The sequence below is a fragment of the Anguilla anguilla genome, chromosome 5, assembly GCF_013347855.1.
Source record: "Anguilla anguilla isolate fAngAng1 chromosome 5, fAngAng1.pri, whole genome shotgun sequence".
NCBI classification, from domain to species: Eukaryota; Metazoa; Chordata; class Actinopteri; order Anguilliformes; family Anguillidae; genus Anguilla; species Anguilla anguilla.
Genome location: NC_049205.1, coordinates 54,032,540 through 54,058,179, shown reverse-complemented (window position 1 = coordinate 54,058,179; position 25,640 = coordinate 54,032,540). Strand labels below are relative to the sequence as shown.

Here is a 25,640-nt window from a genome sequence, read left to right as displayed (position 1 = left end):
GGTCACAGTTAGATGGACAGGAATCCTAATCCCCTATTTATCCCTAATGCAGCCTTTCAACTGTAATCCTCCACGTATCACTGTCATCCAGCCCAGGATCAAGAGCGAAAAAACCTGAAATACCATAAAGCATTTTCAGTGATACACGGCTATTGAGCTACCTTCAATTACGGAGCACATCCATCTCAAACGCTGGACAGCATGCAAAAGATAACAAAGCGAGAAGGCTATTATACAGCACTACAACACACTGTCAGTTCAGCAGAAGTCAGACCAGCACTTGTGTCCTCTGAAGCATATATTGCCAGACTCCCCTGCTCATTTCTGATGCCCCCACCCCCCCCAGTTGAGCTGTGCAGTCAGTGCATCGGAAGAGCACACTTAATGCACAGCCGGTGCAGAACGACTGCTGGCACCTGACAGTTATGAGGACATGAGAAGGACCCAGAAGGTGTCCATGGAGCCTGATTGATAAGTATTCCGCTTGAAAGCTCACAGAAATGCACTATGTACACATTTACATAAACATTTTATACTGTCAGTCACCCTGTACAGGAGGTCATCTTATAGATTATACTGTAGATACTGTATTAATAAATGATTAATAATGGCCATATGGACCTCCACGGGAGAGTTTCGTTTTAACTGTAATCAAATTCAGAATTTTTTTTTTCCTGTTTAAGAATCAATTCCACAGGAGTGCGGAATCACTTTTATTAGAATTATTCCATTATCGTTGTTGTAAATTTCAAGCTTACTGTGATTCACTGGTGATTAACTGGCTCATATTTGAAGTACTACACTGCATGTTGCACATTACTCACATTGAATTTCACCATTAACGGAAGGTCACATTAAAAAGCTAGACTGAGAGGCAACCTGATGCTTAAAAGATGACATTAAGTGTGCACTATACTGGAGTACAGGACCAGAAATATGAAAGAGGTACATTAATCCACTGCAGCTTCGATCAGGAAAAAAATTAACTAGCGGAAGATGGTTTATGTTTTATTAATTTTTTTTATATCTGAGATGATTTTGATCAGCAACAAAACAGCAATTTATGTTTGCTAATGGACAACATGTGGTGACCGTAAAACAAGGTCAGGGGCACAGCCCACAACACATCTCATAAAAAATTATACAAAATGAACTTGCATGCATTAAAACTCCCTAACATAACAAGGAACAGACAGCATGATGATAATCAAGACTGTGTGGTATACACAGGAAGTAGATGCTGTAATACTCCGCAGAAATGTGGCAGTTTTGTTTTGATTACTGTGGCTCTGTTCATATATTAATTAAACTGTGATGAAGTTAAGAATGTGTGTTCAAAAAAATAAATAATAAAAATAAAAAAGAATTTGATTTATATGGCCGCAGATTTCATATGACGGCGCCTCTTAGCTAATCGCGCTTCATAGTTGACTTATCATTTTTTGGCATATCGGGAAGCTGTGCTGCAAATGTAATTCAGATTCATATTCTGTGCATGGGGAAAGTCGGTATTATTTCAATTCTGGGATAAGTGATTGGCATTTTTTGAAATCAGTGGGAATTATGCCTAAATCCAAGTTAAGCCCTAGGATGTCTACACTGAACAGGGAAAGACAAAAACGAAACGGGAAAACAAAAAAAAGCTCTAAATCTGGTATTGCATTACATTACAGAATTACACTGCATGTGACATCTGGATCCAATTCAAGCCCATCAAGTGAAACTATCAAATCAGGGAAGGTATTATATATGACATTATTGTGTCTCATTGGTGAGATAGGACTTCCCATCAGAAAATATTGGTCACACACAGCACTCTATTACTCCAACTCCCACAACACACAACTGCCCTACTAGCACACTATTGTCCTACTGCCTTATACCCCGTAATAGCACACTACTGCTCAGCTGCCCTAATCCCTAATAACACACTACTGCCCAACTTCCCTAATCCCTAATAACACACTACTGCCCAACTGCCCTAATCCCTAATAACACACTACTGCCCAACTTCCCTAATCCCTAATAACACACTACTGCACAACTGCCCTAATCCCTAATAACACACTACTGCCCAACTGCTCTAATCCCTAATAACACATTACTGCCCAACTGCCCTAATCCCTAATAGTACACTACTGCCCAACTGCCCTAATCCCTAATAGCACACTACTGCCCAACTGCTCTAAACCCTAATAACACACTACTGCCCAACTGTCCTAATCCCTAATAGTACACTACTGCCCAACTGCCCTAATCCCTAATAGCACACTACTGCCCAACTGCTCTAAACCCTAATAACACACTACTGCCCTAACCCCAAAGAGTACACTACTGCCCACCCGCTCTAATCCCAAATAACACACTACTGCCCCACTGCCTTAACCCCTAATAGCACACAACTGCTCTACTGCCCAAACACAAATAGTACACTAGCACCCTACTGCCCTAACCGCTATAGCACACTACTGCCCTACAGCCTAACCTCTATAGCACACTACTGCCCTACAGCCCTAACCCCTATAGCACACTACTGCCCTACAGCCCTAACCCCTATAGCACACTATTGCCCTAACCTCAATAGCACACTACTGCCCTACTGCCCTAGCCTCTAGAAGCACACTACTTTTCACTCCCATAACTCCTACAGTGGACTAACATTTTTCATTATTTTTCACTCTATATTTTTCCTCATCAAAACATCTCCCTGTGTGATTGCAGACATAAAGCTTTGTTCAGGCTACTGACTTTAAGTGAGACAGAATTTAGAATTCATAATTTATGATATTAATAATAAGAAAATATAAAATATAATAGTGAAAATTACTACTTACTATTGCTATATGACCAAATGAATAAAAGATCATTCATAGTGATATAATGTGAATGCATAAATGATGGTCATTAATAATAAGGAAATTAATGTATAAATGTTAATAATTAATAATGTGATTAAATGAATTGGATTAATGCGCTGATTCCTCAGTCCAGGTTACAGAGCAGAGAGAAATGAAGCCCAGATGGATCTTGGCACCGGGGAGCCAGTGGAGTTTGAGATGCTGAATATCAATGAAGGCCATTAATTCCCCTCTTTAAACAGCAGCAGACCCAGCCCGGGCGCGGCACAGGTCCAGCGCTTATTTGTCTGGAGAAGTGAAAGGGCCCGGTTCAGCGGTCGTATTTTCTTTTTCTGTTATCCGGAACATAAAAGTTAATTAGCCAAATAAATTCACACCATCACACACCCTCCTCCGCTCCCCCCTCCCCCACCCCCCATTAAACGCTATAAAACGCAGCACCTGTACTTCTGTACTTTCATTTAAAAGTTCAAAAATGCGATAAACCGTTTATTGTATCGATGTAACCAGCTGATACTGTATGAGCAGTTTTACATCTTCTTCAATCTGCAACCAGTTCACAGATGGATTTTTATTGGAGTAATTATGGTCAGATTTTAATTAGATACATTTTTAAGACACACAAATCTCCCCCAGGACTTTGCCTTACGTCTAAAAGCTCTAGAAATCAATGTAGAGGTTCAAAATGCTGAGGGTCACTGAGAAAATAAAGATTTGATGAACCTAAAAAAGCAAGAGTGCACAGTTCCATCAGCCAAATACTGCATGTGCCTTTTGGCAGTGACATCAGTAACTGCCACAATCATATAATCATGCAGAATAATAACAGAAAAAATAAAATCCTGTGAAATCACCAACATTTAATGTTTAACATATAACAATGACTATAATAAATAGTCATACATTTACATTTGACACTGACTGTGCCAACACTAAAAGACACAAGCAGACCAAGAAGATATTACTAGTCTATCCCTGTGCACAAGCAGGTAGTACACAGTATCCTCTTCACTAAGAATAGATCCTTTTCCCAGAAGAACAGCATAACACATTGCATTATATTTATAAACTCTTTTTGTTCTTCACAGTTAACATGTATTATTTAGCATTATAACATTTCTATCCATTAGACCAGGGTGCAGAAATCAATGTACTCTTTTAAATATACACATTTTTAAAAATGGTTTTAAAAATACATGTTGAGAATGCTTCAGATTAGGACTTCAGGCCATTAAGCTTTATAAAAATCTGAAGGGGTTTGTTGGCTGCAGTAAGCCCCTCTCCCAAGTCAGGCAGGCTCCATTGTGCTTCCTGGTTTAATAAAGGACTAGGTAACAGCCAACAGTACAGAGACGAACCAGGCCTTTGCATTAATGCTCTTCCAATGCTGAAACAACCACTCCTTCATAACTGATTTCCTGCCCCCTACGGACGAATAAAGCACCGGCTCCAAGCACAGCATGCTAATGCGGCTTTGGTTTTGGATGAAAGCTTTCGGCTGCTAGAGTGTATTGATGAATTTGTGTAAGTCAGCTAAAGAGATCAGCTCCCAGTCCTGTCTTTAATACGCACAGCCGCTCATGAAATGAACAGGAGGTGCATGTCTGACACGCACAAAGGAATAATATAGTTCTTGCATTACATTATATTGCATTACATTAATTTAGCAGACTAATCAGTTATACAGAGTGACTTACAATGCAGAAAGTGACTTAGTGTTATTCCTGCAGAAAATAAAATGGTTCTAAAAGGGTTCTTTGGTTTGTTTTCATAGGGGAACCTTTTTGGTTCTTTATGGAACTCTCTATGGGCGGTTTGAAAAGCTTGCAGATTGAACCATTTTGCATGACAAGGAACCCTTGAAGTGTATGTTCTATGGAAAAACAGTGGAGCCTTTTGGAACCCTTCTACTTCTGAGAGGACAGACACACTTAAGTGCATCACCTTTCCTGCTCAACATGACATGGAGGACGACTAATAAACTCCAGATGGACTGAAAACCCGCTTTGGCCTTGCAACAACATTACTGAGCAATTAGTTCTTTGGGAAGACAAGTCAATTCCATCACTTAGGCCTCTGGCTAGCACGGACACAGTGAACAGCTCTTTTATTTAGAAATTACTGTAACTTTTACATTTATACTCAATGTTTCATTAAATGGAGGTTCCAAAATAAAATCTGAAATTTACTGAAAGTCAAACAAGGATAGAGATGGCTACAGGTGACCATCTGTAAAAACGTTGTGTGATGTACAAGAATAATCAAGTAATATGCAGAAATACAGCCTCAGGATGCATAATGTACAAGCTGCTTTGGAGTGACTTGAAGTGGATTTTCTTTTTACTGTACAGCTGGCATGTCTTCAGAAACTCATAAATACGTAAAATATATTTCAACGCACACAAAAAAAATATTTGAGTCAAGAGAAAACGTAGCTAAAACTGAAACAATGTCAAAAAAACCCAGAAGCAGTACAGCTGAATCCACCACTTCTTGTTATACGGTTACCGAATCTAACAGTTAATTATGCTGTGTGCTGTAACCTCCTGGATCAAGGCTCTCTTGCATAGATTTTTATCGCATTGGGACTTAGCTGGATAAGTATAAGATAAATAAAACTGTTAATCATCAATTTTCCGTAATACTGCTGTTCTTGTAAACCCTTGTAGACACTTTTGCCCTTAGTTGTGCAAGTCTCGGTGGAGTAGTGTGTCAGCATTAGTGTATGTAGCACAGAAGTAGTGGATTCTACTGCTATGTTATGTACATACTGTTTGATGGTAGGTCTACTCGCGTTTCACGTTGATAATGCACTGCAGTGGCAAGTGTTTGAAAGGACTGAAATGAAATCATTTTAAACACAGAACATTATAGTTTTATTCCAGTATAAATACAGGAAATTTATTATAGCGGAGCGAACCCTCCGTTCCTGCTAGGACACTTTTTTTTTTTTAAACGTTCGCGTTTTAACTGTATCTGCTTGTTAGCGATTGTTTGGCGCGAGTACGCCGCTTCCATAAATGTAGCGCGCACCATCTATGTTTGCCAGGTTGTCCTCTCACACACATTCACAGTACATCTGCTCACCACCTACTACAAATCACTTAAACATAGGCCTACACATCTGGTTTAAAACATTAAACTGGTTTATTTTAGCATACTATGTTCAATAACACAATGGCAGGAGTTGCTACTAACCATGGTTTATTCCGTGTGTTCCATTTTCAAAGGGGAATGACGTAATCCGAATGTCACCGATTCTGTGCAATTTTATTGGAAGCGCTGGACAGGAAGAATTGGTTATTTTATAAGGGGGGAGACCATGAAGTGCATTCGTAATACGCTCTCATATCCAATTAGATATCGGATTATTAGATATAGTGTAGCAACTGATAACACGTGTATAATGATTTCTATATGTAAAATATATACTGTCATTTTGAATTGAATATTGTATGGAAATGGTATTGTCCGTATATAAATACCGTGTAGCGTATATAAGCAGGTCATTTTGCTCTCAACAGTGGCTGACAATTGGTGGGAGTAATTTGTTGAGTGTAATTGAATGAATATAATTGATGTGCCGATTCGTTTGTGTGTGTGTTTATATATATATATATATATATATATATATATATATATATATATATGTTTGTATAATAGCTCGGGGAATGTTGTAAATAACACACCCCACTTGGGTTGCACAAGGTTGAGTCTCCGCTCCAAAGTTCATCGTAAAATCCTCTGACCGACCATCCGTGTAACAGGTGTTTTAGTACAGCCATAGGAAAAGAGAAATTACATTTAATAGAACTCCACTAGCAGACCATTTAAGGTAGGCCTACCTTTTACCATGAATAAACATCATTTTAGTGAATAACGTAGAGAATGTTTAATAAATCCTTCAAAGGCGTTCTTTGCAATGACAGATGCAAGTAATTGTGAAAAGAAAATAACTGACAGGTACAAAGTGCTTCACAAGTAAAACTAAAGGCAATTTAAAAGACCAGAGACAAATTGCTACAAAGCTCTTTTGTTAACAAGAATCAGCGAGGAAAAAACAACTCTGCTTATTTTTCCCATTTAACAAAAAAAGAAGACTGTGTTTCCAATGTTTTCACACCTTGCTCCTAAAACTTAAATGTGCAATCCCCCAAAGACAGAATTAAGCAGCTCAATATTTATTTGTTTTTTTGTTGACAATAATATCCTCTAAGATGCTATCCTATCAACACATTTATACTGTATGTATGGCACAGGATGGTCAGTCAGCATATAATTACACTGACAGCTTTCTACTGCCATTTATTTTGGTTAGTTCAACCTAAATTACGTTTGCGGGGTTTTAGTCATAAGCTTCAGTTTATTCAATTATTCATGCATGACCTGATTTCATTGTGTTTTCCAGTTATTGCAAAATGGGACACATGAAATCCTGTAACTGCATGAGTTGTACATCTTTCTGGGATAAACATAATTAAAGGGCTGATGTGGTGTATGCCTACTAAGGCAAAACCAGACTAGAGGACCAATGCTGACCTTTAACCTAGTCATGTGAACCTATGACTCTTACCCTTATCACTCTGTCCAGTTCCAACACAGCTTCAATACTGTGATTAACAAAACATTTACCCTGTTGTCTCCTTAGGCTTAAATGGCACTTCAGCAGGGGGGAAAAAGCATCATTTACCTGTCACAGAGTATTACACTGGGTGAATGATGTTGTATTTTTTCTGCCATGAAATATTCCTGTAGAATTAAGTGGCAGTTGATGGCAGAAGGTGAGAAAACAGACATGTTGATAGAAAGGTACCAATTACAGCGCAAAATCAATGACCGCGATGTTGACCACATGCTGTATCACCGAGGGCCTTTAAAATGCTATGGAGAATGTGAACCAAACTCTGCACACCTATTTATTCTTTATCGATTACAGTGACGCAAATGCAATCTGGAGAGCTGGATCTGAACAAAGGGAAGAAAGATGTGTTATTCCTATTGATTTATTTTGGAAAAGGATGAAGGAACATCTGTTTAGGGTTGACAACATTGCCTGGCTCAAATATGGGACATAGCACATGATTCCAAATTGAGGTGGGGGGTTGTCAAATGTATGACATATGCAGGACACGGTAACTATATCACCACAGGGATTTGGTAGGCTACTCACAGGAGAGCCGTGTAGCAGCTTGGTTCAGCCACTGTCTTCTATGTTAGTGTGTGTCACGGTAATTCATGGATGACAGATTAAATTTGCAGGACATACAGAAAATATCATATAAAGGGTATATTGTTTGGCTGAAAAATGGTTTTTGGCTGAAAAACTAAACAGCTGGTGACTCTACATCCGTTTCATTAATGAAATTACCATTTTCCCTCCATTGCCTCACATCAAAGTTTTTATTGACCATTAAAAGTAGGGAAAAACAACCTTTCCCATTCTGATTTTTTGATTTGTATGCTGTTTACTGATGTGCAGTATCTGTGCAACACTCATAAACTGATGTGTCCAGTTCTGAATACTTGCTGAGATTAACCCGCATACAGTATCACTGCATCAGACAAACCAAACTCTCACACATTACTGTACCAGTTAACACAGCCAGAACTGTCACACATTACCAATTAGAAGGCTTCAGGAAGGCCTTATCACAATACATCAAGAAAGAAATTATGCAGGACCACATGGTAACTTTGGCTACTGTACTCCCAAGTCTACTACAGTCTACTCCTAACTTCTGCTGAATCATCCTCATCAAAATTCTCATCAAAAGATCAGCGTTTGTCATCTATAATTCAGTCAGATGTAATGGGGCTGTGACACAACCACGTCAAGTGACACTGTTCTCTTCACCCTCGTCCCCTCATCAAACTGTAGCCTCTCCATGAACCAGCAGCTTTATCGCAGTTGAGATACAGAGGGATTGGATTTAGGCATCAATTCTAAGCAGCCCTGCAGGTAAAATGCTCACTCTGCAGCTGAACGGCTGTCCAAGGGTATATGCAGCAGTGCAGTTAAGCAGCTCTAAATGCGTCTAAACAGTTCTGCAGTTTCACAGCTCTGCAACTTAACGGCTCTGGCCAATAGGAGGCTATATCGACCCCTGTGGCAGTGCAAGGGACAGTTAAGGACAGTCATCTTACATACTGTAGCTCTGCGATATCAACTAATGAGGCAAATGACAAGTTCGGCCAAAAGGAGCCCACGAGCGTACGATAAAGTGCCCTCCACAAAACATGCGTCACCTCCATCCCCACCTCTTTACGTGCCTCTCCTAGCACACTCTGTTCCAGCACTGTCTCAATTCCTCAAGGAAAACATCTTACCCACTGAGCCTTTAAAGAGATAAAGACTCCACTGGCTTCTGGGCTGCAGTACCCAAACTGGAGAACACAGACAGTATTAATATAACTGTCAGTTAAACTACAGATATATTAGCATTATTCTCAGATAAACTACAGGCGTATTACTATTGTGGTCAGCGAAGCAGCACAAATATTAGCATTATTCTGAGTTAAACTACAAACGTACTAACATAATTCTCAGCTACACTACAGATAAGTGAGTATTGTTGTCATTTAAAATAACATAAATGTTCATCCCATCACTTGTGTTCTGGCAGTGCATTAAATGAAGACAAAGGGATAGAGAAAGAGGTGTGAGAACCATCACGCTGAGTTGCACTGCTGTCAGTTGTCACTTGTAACAAGCGTCTGGGGCATAAATACTGGTAAACTGTTTGTTTATTTGTCTTTGCTGTGTGTACAAGACACAAAGAATCCCTGCAGCGTTGTGCTTTATAAAGGCATTTCGGGTACACGGTTTATATGCTGCTCTGTTAGACGAAACAACAAAGGAGAAATTATGAAGCTGAAAACTTAAGAGACAATTACACGTGTATGAATTCTGACAGAATTCTCCATCACTAGTGAGGAGCAGAGCTGGCATGAACATAAACAATAATCAAGTTCACATCTATGGGTATAGAGAGAAAACACAGTGAGTACTGTCTTCAACTCGCTGAAGAACATATATAGCACCAGGTACTAAGGGAATCAAACCCAATTTTCAGTAGTAATCTCCAGAGTTTCCAACTCCACTTATTCACATAGTTACAGTACACCTATTTTTAATCCCCTGAGAAAGCTAAATCCTCCAAATTTGTAAATCCTCCCCAAAGGCTCTCAGGTCTTATTTAGTGTTCGAATTAAATTTATTAGCCCTTTAAGAGGCTTATAGCTGGCCTACCAAGCCGATCCATTCTCACCAGTTTACTCACTGCCCACTGCTCTATCAGGGTCCTTCTCCTGCCTTATTCTGTCCTGCTGCACTGGGGGTGTGGCAGCAGATGGGGGTGTTGAGGTTCATGTCTGTACAATGCCAGAATATGGGACGGGAAGCCCCGGCACGGACTGGCACTGCCTGCCTCCGTGCGTGTTCGTCAGGATGATGAGTCACTCCTTTGGTGACCCCTTGTCTCTCCTCCCCTCCCCCAGGCCCACACACTGTCCGTGACAGGGCGTCTGACGCTGGCTTTATGAGGTAGATTCAGGGCATGCCTTGTCCCGCCGGGAACCCTAGACAGTCTTGGGGCATGTCTAGGAGCCTGGCACTCTGTTGGCTTCCTCTCCTTGTGTGTTAAGGAGACAATGATGGACCTTGCTGCTGGAGAGCTGGCAAACACCATTACGGGAACGAGCCATGTCATGTGACACAACAGCGCAAGAACACTGTAATCCAGTCTGTGCGTGTGCCTGGTAGAGGGAGTGCCACTGACCCTGTCATTTCTGAGTTCTGTTTTCCTAGCAGCCATTACTCACAACCACTCTCAAGACGACAGGAGCATGTTCACAACCATTTCTTCCTAAGCAGCATAGATAGACCTCTACGGTAACTGCAGTAAAGAGCTGGAGGGCCTCAGTGAGTCCCATACACAGCCTGCAGGTAGACCTCTGAAGTGGGTGTTTTTAAGTGTGATATCAATCCTGAGGAGATCTAGCACCATCTATGATCTCCTGTGAGTTCTAGAGGCCAGGGCTGCCTGGCTTACATGGCTTGAGTGAGGGATGTATCTGACTTCATCATTGTCCCGAGGGGAAATAACTGCACAGAGCAAAAACTATCCTGTCAACTTCCAAAGATAAATGCTGAAAATAACATAATGAATGCACAAAATTCACATATCTCCAGGCATGTCGATGGTTTTTCAATAACATTCAACCTTCCAATTTGAGCACCGTGACAGATGGTGAACACAAATGATTCTCAAGTAGCTCCCTCCCAACAGACTCATGTGAAAAGGCCCTGCAGAGGCCCTCCGGCTCTTTACTGGAGTCGCTGTGGCGGTCTATCTGCGCTGCTTAGGAAGAAGCGGTTCTTAAAATGCCCCAGTCATTTTCGCCAATGAATTCAGCCATCAGGACAGGAGGAGTTGTAATTACAGAACACAGCTGCTTCCTGAGAGAACATTGCTACTTCCTGAGAGAACACAACTGCTTCCTGAGAGAACACTGCTGCTTCCTGAGAGAACACTTCCGCTTCCTGAGTGAACACTGCTGCATCCTGGGAGCACACTGCTGCTTCCTGAGAGAATATCGCTGCATCCTGAGAGAACACTGCTGCTTCCCGAGAGAACACTGCTGCTTCCTGAGAGAACACTGCTGTTTCTTGAGAGGCTGCTGCTTTCTTATATCTGAAAACGTGACAGACAGAGACTATCCTGCCCCACTGTAAGGTAAAGTGGAACAGCAGGGCCTGGTAGGGCAGCTGCTTAAGCATGCCATGTTTAATTCAGAACTGTGCAGAGCCTGGCCACATTAAAGTCTGTTTCTGCTTTAATGTCTCATCTTCAAATACCACCCAGACTGAGGAAATATGAAATCGCATTTTTATGTGATTTGCTCAGCGAAAAGTTTGTGGCTAAATTCCAGAAAATACAAAAGAATGAATAAAAAAGCAACCAAATGCTCCTTCATAAACATTGAGAGGGAATGCAATCAGGTAGGAAGGTAACCAGGTAGAGAGGCAGCATCGATGCGCATTACTCAAGTATGACGAGACAACTTTCTGATACTGACATAGAAATAAACTACAACATGTGTTTTAATCAGCATTTAGAGACAGCCTCGGTAACCATATTAGCAGCTATACGGTGTTGAAAGCACAGTGAATGTCTTTATATCTTTTGTTGCGCTGTAGCTCTGCATAACACTGAAGAGGGCCATGAGTGAGAGATCAAAGGCATTCTGATCTGAGTCCCTACCCACTGAAAGACCAATTATTCACACACCAAATCGGCCTACTGTTCAAACAGGTACTTGTCAATATGAAAGGGGAGACACCCGTCGGCTCTCAAAGTCCTGTACAACCAACAGGAAACCAACCATACTGCTGACAAGGACATATTGAGAGTTTGTGTTGTCACTCCCTAAATCCTTAAACTCAGCACTCCTGTAAGTGAAATAATGAAATAATGAAGCATGTAAAAAGGTTAAAATACCCTTCCCTCCACAGCCAGTTTCCACAATCAGCGCTGCTTCATACTGCTGAGGGCTCCAGAAGCATTTTTATAGGAAGGATTCAAGCAAGGAAAGTATACTACGGCTTTACTAAAGAACCTGCAGTGAGTGACCCAATGCACCATCTGAACAGCAAATATATTCACTTTACACCCGGGTGGTGTTACTCAAACGCAGGAAAGAGAAAGAGAGGGATTCTCGTCACAAAAATCATCATTTTGAATATAAATATTGACAGAATTGGCAGATGCCTCGGCCTATTCATTCACACATACAACTCCAAGTAATATGAATGTTATATAAACACAATTTCCATGAGAGAAGCAGTGTACGTCTATGTTCTTTGTGCATTCAATGTGTTTGATGTCTTTGTTAATTACATTTCTCAGAGCTCTGTGAGTGAGAGACAAATTGGGTGGCAAATACAACTCTGTTCCATTGTGTTTAAGCAGATACTAAAGGAGCAAAGACAATCAGCATAAAACACTGAAACAGGGTGTGTGTGTGTGTGCATCACAGGGACTCACACATCTGCTGCCAGACAGTGGAAACATCAGCATTAGCAGACAAAGATTCCAATTAAAAGCAAGAAGGCCGGGTGCAGGGTCCATCAGAACGCTTCAGTGATTGCGGCTTGGAGTGAAGCACCTGCGGGCACCGTGAGCCAATGGCATCGATCAGCAGATCGATCACGCAAGACTTTTACAGCTTGGAGTGAGGAGAAACAGCCTTGCTTTTTGTGTGACAGCAAAATAAACCCAGAGGTGTATATTAGGCCATAAAAAGAATCGATATAAAAACAATCAAGTGAGAGAGAACAAAAAACCGTACTCTCTTTCTTTCAGTTAGGTCTGTGTGTAGTTGTACTTTTAAACTTATTGAAATAAGGAAGGAGGTCAGAGTGAAATAATTATGCATCAGAGATAAATGAAAAAACAGCCATTCCCTTATATATTACCTTACACCTATCTGCTGTCTCCCCTCCTCCACCCCTCTAAAATCACTGAGTATCAATCACACTCCACCCCTTTAAAATCACTGAGTCTCCATCCACTCCACCCCTCTAAAATCACTGAGTCTCCATCACACTCCACCCCTCTGAAATCACTGAGTCTCCATCACACTCCACCCCTCTAAAATCACTGAGTCTCTATTACACTCCACCCCTCTAAAATCACTGAGTCTCCATCACACTCCACCCCTCTAAAATCACTGAGTCTCCATCACACTCCATTCCTCTAAAATCAATGAGTCTCCATCACACTCCACCCCTCTGAAATCACTGAGTCTCTATCACACTCCACCCCTCTAAAATCACTGAGTCTCCATCACACTCCACTCCTCTAAAATCACTGAGTCTCTATCACACTCCACCCCTCTAAAATCACTGAGTCTCTATCACACTCCACCCCTCTAAAATCACTGAGTCTCTATTACACTCCACCCCTCTAAAATCACGGAGTCTCCATCATGCTCCACTCCTCTAAAATCACTGAGTCTCTATCACACTCCACCCCTCTAAAATCACTGAGTCTCTATCACACTCCACCCCTCTAAAATCACGGAGTCTCCATCATGCTCCACTCTAAAATCACTGAGTCTCCATCACACTCCAGCCCTCTAAAATCACTGAGTCTCCATCACACTCCATCCCTCTAAAATCACTGAGTCTCCATCACACTCCACCCCTCTAAAATCACTGAGTCTCCATCACACTCCACCCCCTCTCATCTCACACCTTGGTCTTAGGCAATATGATCCCTATACAACACCTACTCTGTGTCCAGTTCTACTGCTTATTTCACTCCACTTATGATAGAATTGGAAAAATAATGCAGAAGAACAATCATTTTTCACATTATCTGAGACTGCAACAGCAGTTTCAGAAGCAGCATATATATGGTGGCCTTAATGAGACAAAATCAACAGGCTAGTGGCTCATGCAGGAGATCACAAGTCCAAGACCTGACAGCCAAAGCGGCAGAGCTCATAAAGGGAGGGGCATCGTCCAATCACAGCGGTGAAGAGGGGAGACGAAGGTTGGCAGAAACAATGCCGCCAGCAAGCTGACTATTAATAACCACAGAAAAGTGGACAGGACCCATTTTCAGTATGAAGAGTGATTGTGGGCAGAGAACAAGAGTCAATGTTTGGTGGGGAAATCAATCACGGAGCCAGGAGACAGGTAAAAAAAAAAATCGATGTCAAGTGTGTGCAATGGCCCGTTCTTCAACAGGAGACAATACATTATGAGCTACATACGGCTAGCTGACTAAGAGGGAAAGGCATCTCCTGCAAGCAACAGGGAAGCGCACTGGAGGTGCCATCTAGGGCTCCTGTCTTTAATTTCAGTTCACCTGAAGTGCTTGATAAACTAGTAGGAAAATAAACCAGGGAGCACAAGATAGCTCTCCAGCAGGAATGTGGTAACCAGCTCACAATGTAGGCCTTATCATACCAACACTTTCTAACTCACTTTGACGGAAGAATTTTAAAATAAAACACCCAGCACAGACTTAAATATCAGGGTAACATCCTGCATGACCTAAACTATTCCCTGCTTTTTTAATATGGCTATATTACATTTTTGGCTATTACACTCCACCGCACACCAATACTGCCAGTAATATTTTATTTTGAATATAAGCCAAAATGGATTAAATATGCACTGAAGTTACAACCACCCAATGTCATTAAAACATCCATGTCACCATGAAGCAATTTTTGCTCCTATAAAACTACTGCCAGGACACACCCAGCAGTTTTCTCTTGGGAATAAAGCAAATGCAGTGCACCGCAGCGTAGAGTTTTACATCAATTATTCATTGTGTTCCAGCCATCCATTCTGCTCAATTGCCAATACTTGTTGACTTCCATTGAATTTTTTTTTGCAATGCTGACATCACAGGCGTCAGTGGCACAATTCTCTGCACTTTTGTTTTTCTTCGTCAGGCTGTTCCTGTGTCCGCATGAGCGGCATCACAAACACAGGGTAGAAACAGGAACAGGAACAGGAACTGGGACAGATCCTTATATAATCTCTCTGAATGAGCCGCCCAGCTCTGCTTCCCGCAGGATGCTGTAGAGGTCTGTGGTCCACTATGCCTCTCCACCAGGCTGAGTGCAGTGCTACAGAACAATGCAGGGTGTACATTATCACTTGGGTACTTTGGTATTTTACAACAGCCCTCTTCAGTAGTATACAGTAGCTCACTGGAGCGGTTCTATAAGTAAGCTATTGTAGTAAAGCAGAGTAGTGCTGCACAGCAGTGTAAATGCTGTACAGCCATACAATAGTGCTGCAAGGCTGTACAGTAGTACACTAGCGTACACTAGTGCTGAGGAACTGTACAGTAGTGCACTAGTGCTGCAGGGCTATACAGTAGCACACTAGTGTACACTAGTGCTACATTGTTGTACAGCAGAATAATAGTGTACACTAGTGCTGCAGGGCTGTACAGTAGTACACTAGTGTACACTAGTGCTGCAGGGCTGTACAGTACAATAGTGTACAGTAGCTCCATAGAGCAATGTGATAACACAAGTTCTGTCACCTCTAGTGTTCTATTACAGCCTCTCTCTTCTGGTCATGGGCAGAAGGATTCACTCACAAGTCTAGTTTGAGGGTTGACTGTATGAAGACATTTCAAATCAAATTATATAAAGGACAAACATCCCAAATACTATAGGTTCCCATGCATAGTAGAAAGGAAAATGTTTAGAAATGGCTTCACGTGTTTTAGAGAGAATATGGAAGGCCAGCCTCTAGCAATATGAAATACCCACATGCTAAGATGTCAATCAAAGCGCATACATTTATAATTTATCAGCCTTCACTGTAGTGATTTACATGAAAACCTTTTATGACTGCACATCACCCTGGAAAAGCTTGGCTCTTCCATCTGTTCATGTGCAAAGCCTCACGTCAGTTCAGAAGCTCAGCGTGACGAGGCTAATATTGTGTGGTCTTGTTATGTAAAACTACGATGAAACTAACACATCCAGGAAGATAATGACCAGCAGCCAAAGATACATGCAGCAGTAGGCGCAGAAATTAATCCATGTCCATTAGACATATTTATACTCAGCACAGAAATAACTATATGTGCATTAGATGGAATAGATGTGTTTATGGCCCATCCAGGGACAAGCATTTGAAAATACCATAAGGTATAAGTGTTATGTTGTTAAGCGAAAGTTCAATATTTCATTGCCATTCCAACTAAAAAATACATATACGTGTGGCCAACGATAAACAGAGGGTGCAGTTTAATGAACTGGCTGAATTCATCAGGAGGCTCCATGGAGGGATACGATGGAAGCTTATGAAAAGCATAAAATAATATTTACACAATGGCAAAGATGTTGTCAGTGGAAATGCAGTTAAAGAATGAAAAGAGAACTGCATTAGGGACACGAACAGTCAAGGCTGAAAGGGCCTTTCTAAAAATCTACTCATTCCACGGATACTTTATTGATTCATTAATTAGAGCCACGAAAATGACTCAATTTTGTACTGCTCTCTAATAAATCATAACACACAGCCTTAGAGATTAATTCTGCAAAAAGTGGGAGGGCATAACATAATAAAATGAATGGTGTAATTAATTAAACCAGAACTAAAATACCATACTCTAAAACAACTCAAACATGTGAATCACTGAAACTTATGTAAAGCCAATGTTCAGAATAAGATCAGATCCCACCACTGAAAAAAGTGCTGTGATCCAAAAAGACTCAATAAACCAGAACCACAGACCCAATGATAGACTCAGTAAACCAAAACCTACTCATTCCAGTATAGAATCACAGACTGCAGTGCAGAATTACAGACTCCAGCTAGAACCACAGACCCAAGGATAGATCCAGTAAACCAGATCTACCAACTGCAATATAGAGACTGCAGCACAGAACTACAGACTCCAGCACACAACATTAAACCAGAACCATACACTCCAGTGAAAAAAAACACAGATACCAGTCAGAACCACAGATGCTACTACGCAATAACAGAATCCAGTACAGAACCTCACCAGGTCCTCTGGTCACCTCCCGTAGCCTAAAGTTATATAAATACATTTGGCAAATCAGTCTTACTACTGTTTTCTTCTGTCTGCATTGAAGAGGTTGCAGCCTGAAGAAGAGAAAACGCTTTGGAAACGCGTTGTGGCATCAGCAAATACACAGCCTTACAGATAGCCTTTTCACTCCTGTGCCTGTTTATTCCCTTTGTGCAGTTTAAGCCTAATAAATGTATTATTTTCAGTACTCAGTATAGAGGTTCCCTATTATTCATGTATTCGCACTGAAGAGGTGCCATTTGAAATGGGGCTATAAGCCCGGCAGGTACCCTCTGAATAATCAATACAGTACAGATGAAACGTTGAAACACTGTGTATACACGGCCCTGCTGTTTGGCCACAGCTCAATCGACCATCATTTTACTGGAGGGCACAAGCGAACAGTGGGGACCTGCCAAAGCAGCCCTCCATGCGTACCGGTGTGACTGGGCCTTCACGAGGCTCCCAGCCTGTTTGCAGTCAGCCAGGTAAAACCACCTGCCTGATTTATCCAACTGTCGCAAGCCAAGCCAGTACCACAGCAGGGTTATGAGCAAGCTCCTGCAGTCCAGACACCATGCCACGCACATAACTACCAGCAGGCAACCAGCCAGGACATTTACAGCCTCGCAAGCAATCTGAGGTCGACAGCTCGGCCGAACTGCTTTCTTTATGATTTTAATGGTCTCGATGTGATTAAAATCACCCGCAGCCACGAGCACATTCAATCTACATCCTCAATCGGAGGAGGCATTTTAAAGTGACTGCTTTTATGCGGCACTGAAGTTTTATTTCTACATTACAGTTTCCATTTGTTTTTATTTATTTCTGGACCCACACTATAGCCTGCAACTTGCTAAAGCAGGATCTGTGCACATTCGGTCAAACAAAAAAAGCATAAAATTCAAAGAGACAGTATAGCTGAGCTTGAAAGCACTGTGTCTGTTTACCAACGTGGAATAAGCAGTTGTCCAGCAAATTCTAGATGCAACTGCAATTTCAAAATGATGCTACTTTGTAAATTGCAAGAGCAGCGATGTGGACTCTCACCTGCATGATGATGGTGCCAAAGGCCATTATAGAAGCTTCATACTGTATCTCAGATCATAGAACCTTCACACTCAGGGCGTTCTTACTGTGAATCACATCATATAGCGTCTCTGCCTCCCTGAGTCATGATTCCACAAGTGAATCCTGTCTCCCATCCTCCCATAAGATACCGTATGACTCCTCAGAAAAACCACTCTCCAGAGTCCCTGAGTTTTGATTCAACAGAGAAACCACAGCCCTATCACCCCGGGAATGTGATTACACAGAGAAACTGAGCTCTGTATATGACCCTGCCTGCGGCAGCACAAGTTGTGTTGTTTTGCCTCTGTTTTATAGTCCTGTGGATCTTTCAAGGGTTTTAAAGGTTTCACAATTATCCTTTCCTTTCTTTCCCTGCATGAGCAAAAGAACAATTTCTTATAAATCATGCATTTATTTGTAGAGATAAGTCCTTCAGGGACCAAACATGCCCTCAGCTGAACCCATCTGTGTAAAATAAGCAGTTATTAGCTGTAGCTAAAGGCTCTTCTCTCATTATCAGCAGTGCTAAGTGTACCTCTCGAGCCTTACTAGGAGAGCACAGGAAGTGGCTGAAATTGAGATTTCTTCATATAAGAAATAATCATCATATCATCTCCGACAGGTCTTTCTGCTGCAGAAACAATTCAGCCTCCATCTGATACAGGCCTTTCCCAGTAACCCAAAATGGCCACCATTTCCAATTAGTTAACGTCTGAAAATAAAGTCAGGTACAAGCTGCCACTGTTGAAAGCTGAAAGGACAGTTTGCAACTGTGAATCATGGTTTACAGAGGCAGCTATGGAGGGGAAGGGACTCATCTGTATACCTGAAGCTCAGGAGGGAGCCATCCTTAAAATGTAATCCTGTGAGGATTCACCATAATGTGGTCAGGCTACCTTACTGAAGAACGTGACAAAGCAGTGAAGGCCTTGCTGTCCTCACAATGTAAAGTTGACAATTCAGTGATTTACGATTTAGTGATTAAATGGTGTAAATTACTTGCAGAATAAGAATGATTTCATTATTCGAGCAAGCTGCTCTCATCCGATCCAGCCAATAGCCAGGTCACTGTTAAAGACAGCAGTCAGTCCCGCCTACTCAATGCACCCAAGTCACCAGGCCAGCTGGTAGCCCAGACCAATTCAGAGCTAATGGGCCGTTTCAGAGCCTCCATTTCTAACATTCTAACGTTCAGGACAAATATGGAGTAAATAAATGGAGTACTTGGAACAGTAAGTTCTCTACCACCACTGCTGAAAATAAAACTTCATGCATCTTTTGTGCATCTTTTGACTTCATGCATCTTTTATTACCAACAGCATACATTGTTTTCAAATTTGCAGGCAAAGATCGAGAGTCGAAAATACAGGTTTATATCTATCACTTCTCATTTTTTCAGAGATAATATAAAATTGTCTCTGTAAGGATGCGATACTTGGACTGAGGTCATAAGCTAGCAGTTAGTAGCCTATAAAATGCTGTTCCTCATTATAATTTAAACAACCGTCCTGCATATGCGATCAGCAGGGCATGTAATGAAATGTGCGTACAGTTTTACCTTCAGGCACTCCGTGGCCTTCCCCCATCACAAGCTCATCCATGTCGATTCCTTCAACCCTCGCGATTTGCTCATTTTTGCAGGGGATTTTCCACCTGTTGTTCTAACGGTGTTAACATTCTTTCCTTCTTTGGACCACCCCCTGTGTCATTTGTCCTCATAGGGGTTTTTCTTTTGTAAGCGGCTACACATCATGCCATCTTTTGTTTACATCCTCTGTCAGTTTGTTTATTATAGCTAAAGAATTCATTTTGTACGTGATGTCAAAATTTTTGTCCTCCTCATCCTCTCCAGTGTTGTATTCCTGTGTTGTAATACAATGTGAAGTTGTAGCTGCCTCATTACCTATTTCTTGATCTGTAAATTGAAATGGTTTTTTTTCTGGTGGTTCCCTCTCTACTTGTGTCAGGTTGCTCCATACCCATTTCTTAGTGCCTTGTAATCTTGACATGTAAGCCAGCCATATTTTTTTTTGACCATTTTTATGGTTGTTTCTTACTGCATATTTGCAAATAAGGGCATTTCATTTATTTGATTGTGTAAATAGAAACAGTCTTTGTAAACTGGTCGTTAATATGTCAGTATCTGCAGTCGCAACAGAGCCACAATACAGAAAATGATTTTTCCCTGTTTCCTTAGTAAATTTGGCCCTTAGTGTTCAGTTGGACATGTGTAAAAACAACACAATTGTTTTTATGTTCTGCTCCAAGTGGTAGTTTTTGCATTTGCGCGTGCACACACACACACACACATGTAAAATATATGCCTACCCACTGAATGTTGTGTGGGTTTGAAGACCCCTGGGATTAAAGCTCATGAGACTGCACTCTAACGAATGTCTGAACCTTTCTGAATAGTGGGCATAAGTGAGCTCTACAGAATTAATCGCTATGGTGGTAACTTGACATTTCAGGCTTAAGGTCAGATATTGCTATGAATTGGTACTTAAAAAAAAAAAATTCAAGATCTTTCCACCATAGGCAATTATTTTCTGGGCACAGTGAATGAAGAGGATTGAAGTTTCCTCATTTGCTTCACCCCTCTCTGAAAGACTGGACAAAGGTGGTGAAAAGTGTGAAGCAGTTATGTTTGCTGTGGCAGAGATTTGATTGCAATTATTTTTTAACAAAGGCTGAGCCACTGTGGTCCATTGCCAGATCAGTGGGACAGAATTCTATGAGCTCAGGTCTTTGGGGGGTGCTGAGAAAGTCCTGAGCTCTGAGTGTCCTAGTCCCTATGCAGACCCTGTGCAGACCCTATGCAGACCCTGCACAGACCCTTGCAGACCCTGTGCAGACTGAGCAGCAGCACGGGGTTAGCTTTACTCACCGCAGGCTCGTCTTCGTGGCTGTCACTCACATCGTCGTTCCCACGGTGACTGGAGGAGGAGCGGGACTGTCTCCTGCGACTCGTCTCCGTCCCCTCTGTCTGCTTCTCTCCATCTGAGGAGAGAGTGACATCAACAGCATCCTCATCATCATCATCGTCATCATCTTCTTCATCAACCATCATCATTAATACCACCATCATTTTCATCACCCTCATCATCATCATTATCACACTTATTATTATCATCATCATCAGCATCATTGTGTAAATCATCATCACCATCATCATCATTGCTTTTGTTAACCTCATCATCATCACCACAATGGTGATCATCATCGTCATCATCATCATCATCATCACAATACATTCACCACCATCAACAGCCTTACAATCGTGGTCATTATCTTCATCCACTGCAAATGGACATGGCTACAGGCTGCTGAATGTACATAAGATTAAACATCATATATGAGGAGGGAGAGAGAACACACCAAAATGATCATCTACGGTATGTGTCTAAGCTTCCTCACTGAAGGGCCATCAATTTTCCAGCCTCTCCTCATGGAATCCTGTAATTGGATACTGGGATACTGGTGACCATGGGATACGCCATTATTTTGGGGTTGATTATTTTGGGGTTCCATATCTCGGTGTTGGCCACAATACAAGATGAAGGCCAGACACAATCCCTTCTGTTAATACCCCTCTGTCTCTCCATTTCATGCCCCCATCCTCCACCTCGATTGCGATTCACTTCACCGTAAAATTACCTGCCCCAACAATTACACCATTTCAATTACTGTCTCCAAGTTGCAACGAGTTCAATCTGAGCTTGGAGCAGAAGTGGGCTTGACCTTGGCCAAGGTCGGCCACGCATTTATTTACTGCCGTCAATGGCATTAGAAGGCTGACCGGCATCCTCGGGGGTCTGAAAGCAGAGATAAAGGGAGCATTGTGAGTTACAGATAGTGAAAGGGGTGAAAGAAAGGGAGGGAAAGTGCAAGAGCGAGAGAGAGGGGGAGAGAAAGGGGGGGCGGCAGGGACACCAGGCCTCTCCCGTGCAGATTGGCTGGCAGATGGATAAGGGACTATTTTTTATGAAATTTATGAAATGTGTTTGTATCAGACGGTGGCAGGTATGTCTTCAGAAGCACCGAGGGTGAGCTTGATGGACAAGGGGGCTCATTCTATAACAAGGTGTGCAGCAGATCCTGGGTTAAAACCCATTATAATCAGGGCCATAATCTCACCAAAGTGTGGCCACAAACCAACCTTAATGGGAGGCAAAAATACTGTGGGCTACAAACCCCCTGTCAGATGGGCCTTAAGCTCAGTATAGTTGGGGTTACAACCCATTATAGGCTGCACCGCAAACCAAATATAGTGCAAGCTGGAAAGCCTTTGTAATATGGACCACAAAACAAGCGTAATTGGGTCCACAAACCAAGGCCTGTGAGAGCTGCAAAGGTTAATGCATAAGAGAGGCTTTCAGTCAGAACTTTCACTAAAAGCAGTTTAGCAGACAATGGGGCTCAGTGGGGGGTTACATACACGCAGACATAAACCACCAATCTATAGAATAAATGCCATTCTCAAAAACTTGGCACTTTGAATGCTAAACCACTGCAGCTGAAAACAAGGAAGGAAAATATCAGCGGACTGGAAGTCATACGCAGAGAATCGTTATAAAAATCCATTTGATACGTAACTTCAATCAAACCGGACTCAGAAACACGAAAGGTACGTCGAATAAACAATGCCGCAGAGGATTCCCGTGTCAATAACTTCAGTAAAGGCGCCTCCTGTCTCGGTTGGCAAAGACACGAGCGTGAGCTCCGTGGTCCCGCATGCATTAGCGGGGCCTGGCATGCCACCATAAGCGGCTTTGGTTCAACACAAAGGCTCGGGGCAAGCTGTAATAGGGGTCGGCAGAAGGCGATAGTGTGATTAAATTGAGGCTTACTGTTGGGAAGAATCTCCGTGAAACATTATTAATATAATTGTTTTTCGATACAACTGATAGATAGTGAAAGTGGGTGAAGTTTTTAAGCATGCCGAGGGATGGACGGCAGAGGGAGATGTGCTATCTATCAGTTCAATATTCCATCACGTCTATAATCTTTCAAAGGCAATTTAAAACTAGGTGCAGGGGACCAGTGTATGCGGTTGTTAAAAAGAGGTGTCTATATTCTTTCAGAATCTTTTCGTTAAGCTTATCTTGAGACAAGCTTATCCTGCTACACTTATCTTAAGGTTTGGCTAGTTTAATTAGTTTCAGTGACTGGGGCATGCAAAATTTTATTCATTAGGATCCAGCTTATTTCACCTGTGGGCCTACAAAGTAGTCAAATAAAATGGTGGCCCCTTTCTAAAGGAATCATTTGCCACATAAAATAAAGGCATTAGCTGAGCTGACTCACTAAAAGTCATGAGGTGTGAATATGGGATGTTTACGGTTCACGGCATCCAGAGCCACTTCTGACATGATGCAGTTTAATTTGGCAAATCATTGAAAGTGTCAAAAAAACAATTAACAGCCTGTTACTTTTCAGGGGTTACAGTTGCGGTTGGAATGAAAATGCAGTGCGTGTGTGTGTGTGTGTGTGTGTGGGCACACACGTGTGTGGTTTCATCGCAATTAGAGGGGCATCTTTCCCTAGTGAAGAGTTTTGATGAATAAAAGATAGCTGAGACTCCTTATGAGCCAGCGCTAATGGAGATCAGCTCAGTGTCCAAGCTTCACAGCTGAAGCCTTTCATTTTGGGATTAAGTGCCGACGCCATCGCCTAGCTTCAAAAGACCTACTGTCTCAGACTGTCTTCCCCGCAGATGGTGAGACAATGATAAAAATGATGATGACATAAACGTGTTTTTGCATATTAACCATATATCATTTGACAAGCGTTTTACTTCTTACTAAAAAAAATCTATATCCTGAACTTTTCAGCCGTATGGCATGTGCTGACCCGAGACAAAACATGCTGTTTGGTGAAAAGAGCCTTTTTGGAAGATATTCAAGGGTTTTTCCAAAGACACAAGAGCCATATTGTACATGATGACCTGTGTATGTGAGTAGCAGCCATTTTCCAATAAAACGTCTGCTATGTATATACAGTAATAAACTGGCTGGTATTAAAATAAAAGCCAAACCAATAAAAAAAAATCATATGCCAACACAGCATTACTTGGTCATCACACCAACCTATTTCTCAACATTTCCAATCTTAAGATCTCAGCTGAGACATTGTGGGAGGGCAAAGAATGAACAATAACATAAAAAACATTGTGCTTGTAATGATAAATTGATCTGGAAACTGTTACTATGCTCATATTCTCTACCATGCCACCCCCCCCCCCAAAAAGGCTAATTAAGATCTGATCAGGAAAGTTAATTGGGGTCAATAAAATTATACCAGGAGACCAGTCCAGCAGCAGAAATATGAGAGAAGAGCCATTCATCTCCAGTGAGCTGGCAGCAATGCCACTCTTCATAACCAAATCTCAGCCATATGAAGATAAGACAGCCCACCCCCCCCCCCCCCAAACGGAAAGGAGAAAGGGACACAAAAAAAACTTAGAAATGAAAAAGAGGGTGAAAATGTACTGCTTTTATAGTGATCGACGTCAGCATTGCAATTCAGGGACACCAACTACATTTTTACCAGCACTGTGATTTCCACATTTCCTTCTGTATTGCTTAGCCCAATGCAGTATCAATATACACTGGATTTCAGTGGAGCTTGAGTTTAAAAGGTGTGGGAACCCTTGTTCCAGGAAATAGTTCCCTTAATCTGTTGCATAGATTAGGGCCTTTTTAGTCTTCCTCCTTTCTTCTGAAGGACATTGTGAAGCTCATGTTTTAATTATTCCAGGTTCAATTCTGGACTCCGAGGTCCATTGCTGTCCCAGGAACTAATGATTTAGTTGGAAGCATGCCATTGCAAGGGACATGGCTTTTACTATTGGATTGTATCAAGATTTGAAGACAAATCACAATAAACATCAAATAGGGTATAAAGAGTGCAAAGTCACAGGGCGTAAAGTCAATGTTCCATTGTAACTAGTTAGTTTTAAACCATAACTGTGTCTTTGTTCAGTTGCACCTTGGATACCTATGCTAAACTAAATTAAAGTTTTCCTTCCTGAGTTTTTTTATATTGTATAATAATGCTCACTTTCTGCCTGTTAATTCACCAAAATGGCTACCGGTGCCTTTTTAGACCAGGGAGTGCATTTGCAGAGCAC

The 25,640-nt window shown here is 41.7% G+C and overlaps 1 protein-coding gene across 1 annotated transcript in view; it reads right to left on the bottom strand.

Moving 5' to 3' along the window:
* Positions 1-25,640, bottom strand: part of LOC118228416 (N-acetyl-beta-glucosaminyl-glycoprotein 4-beta-N-acetylgalactosaminyltransferase 1-like) — an 82,849-nt gene that overhangs the window by 39,564 nt on the left and 17,645 nt on the right. Inside the window, exon 3 of the mRNA XM_035419935.1 lies at positions 21,396-21,508. Within this exon, the coding sequence (XP_035275826.1) occupies positions 21,396-21,508 (113 nt within the window). The remainder of the gene's footprint in view (positions 1-21,395; positions 21,509-25,640) is intronic.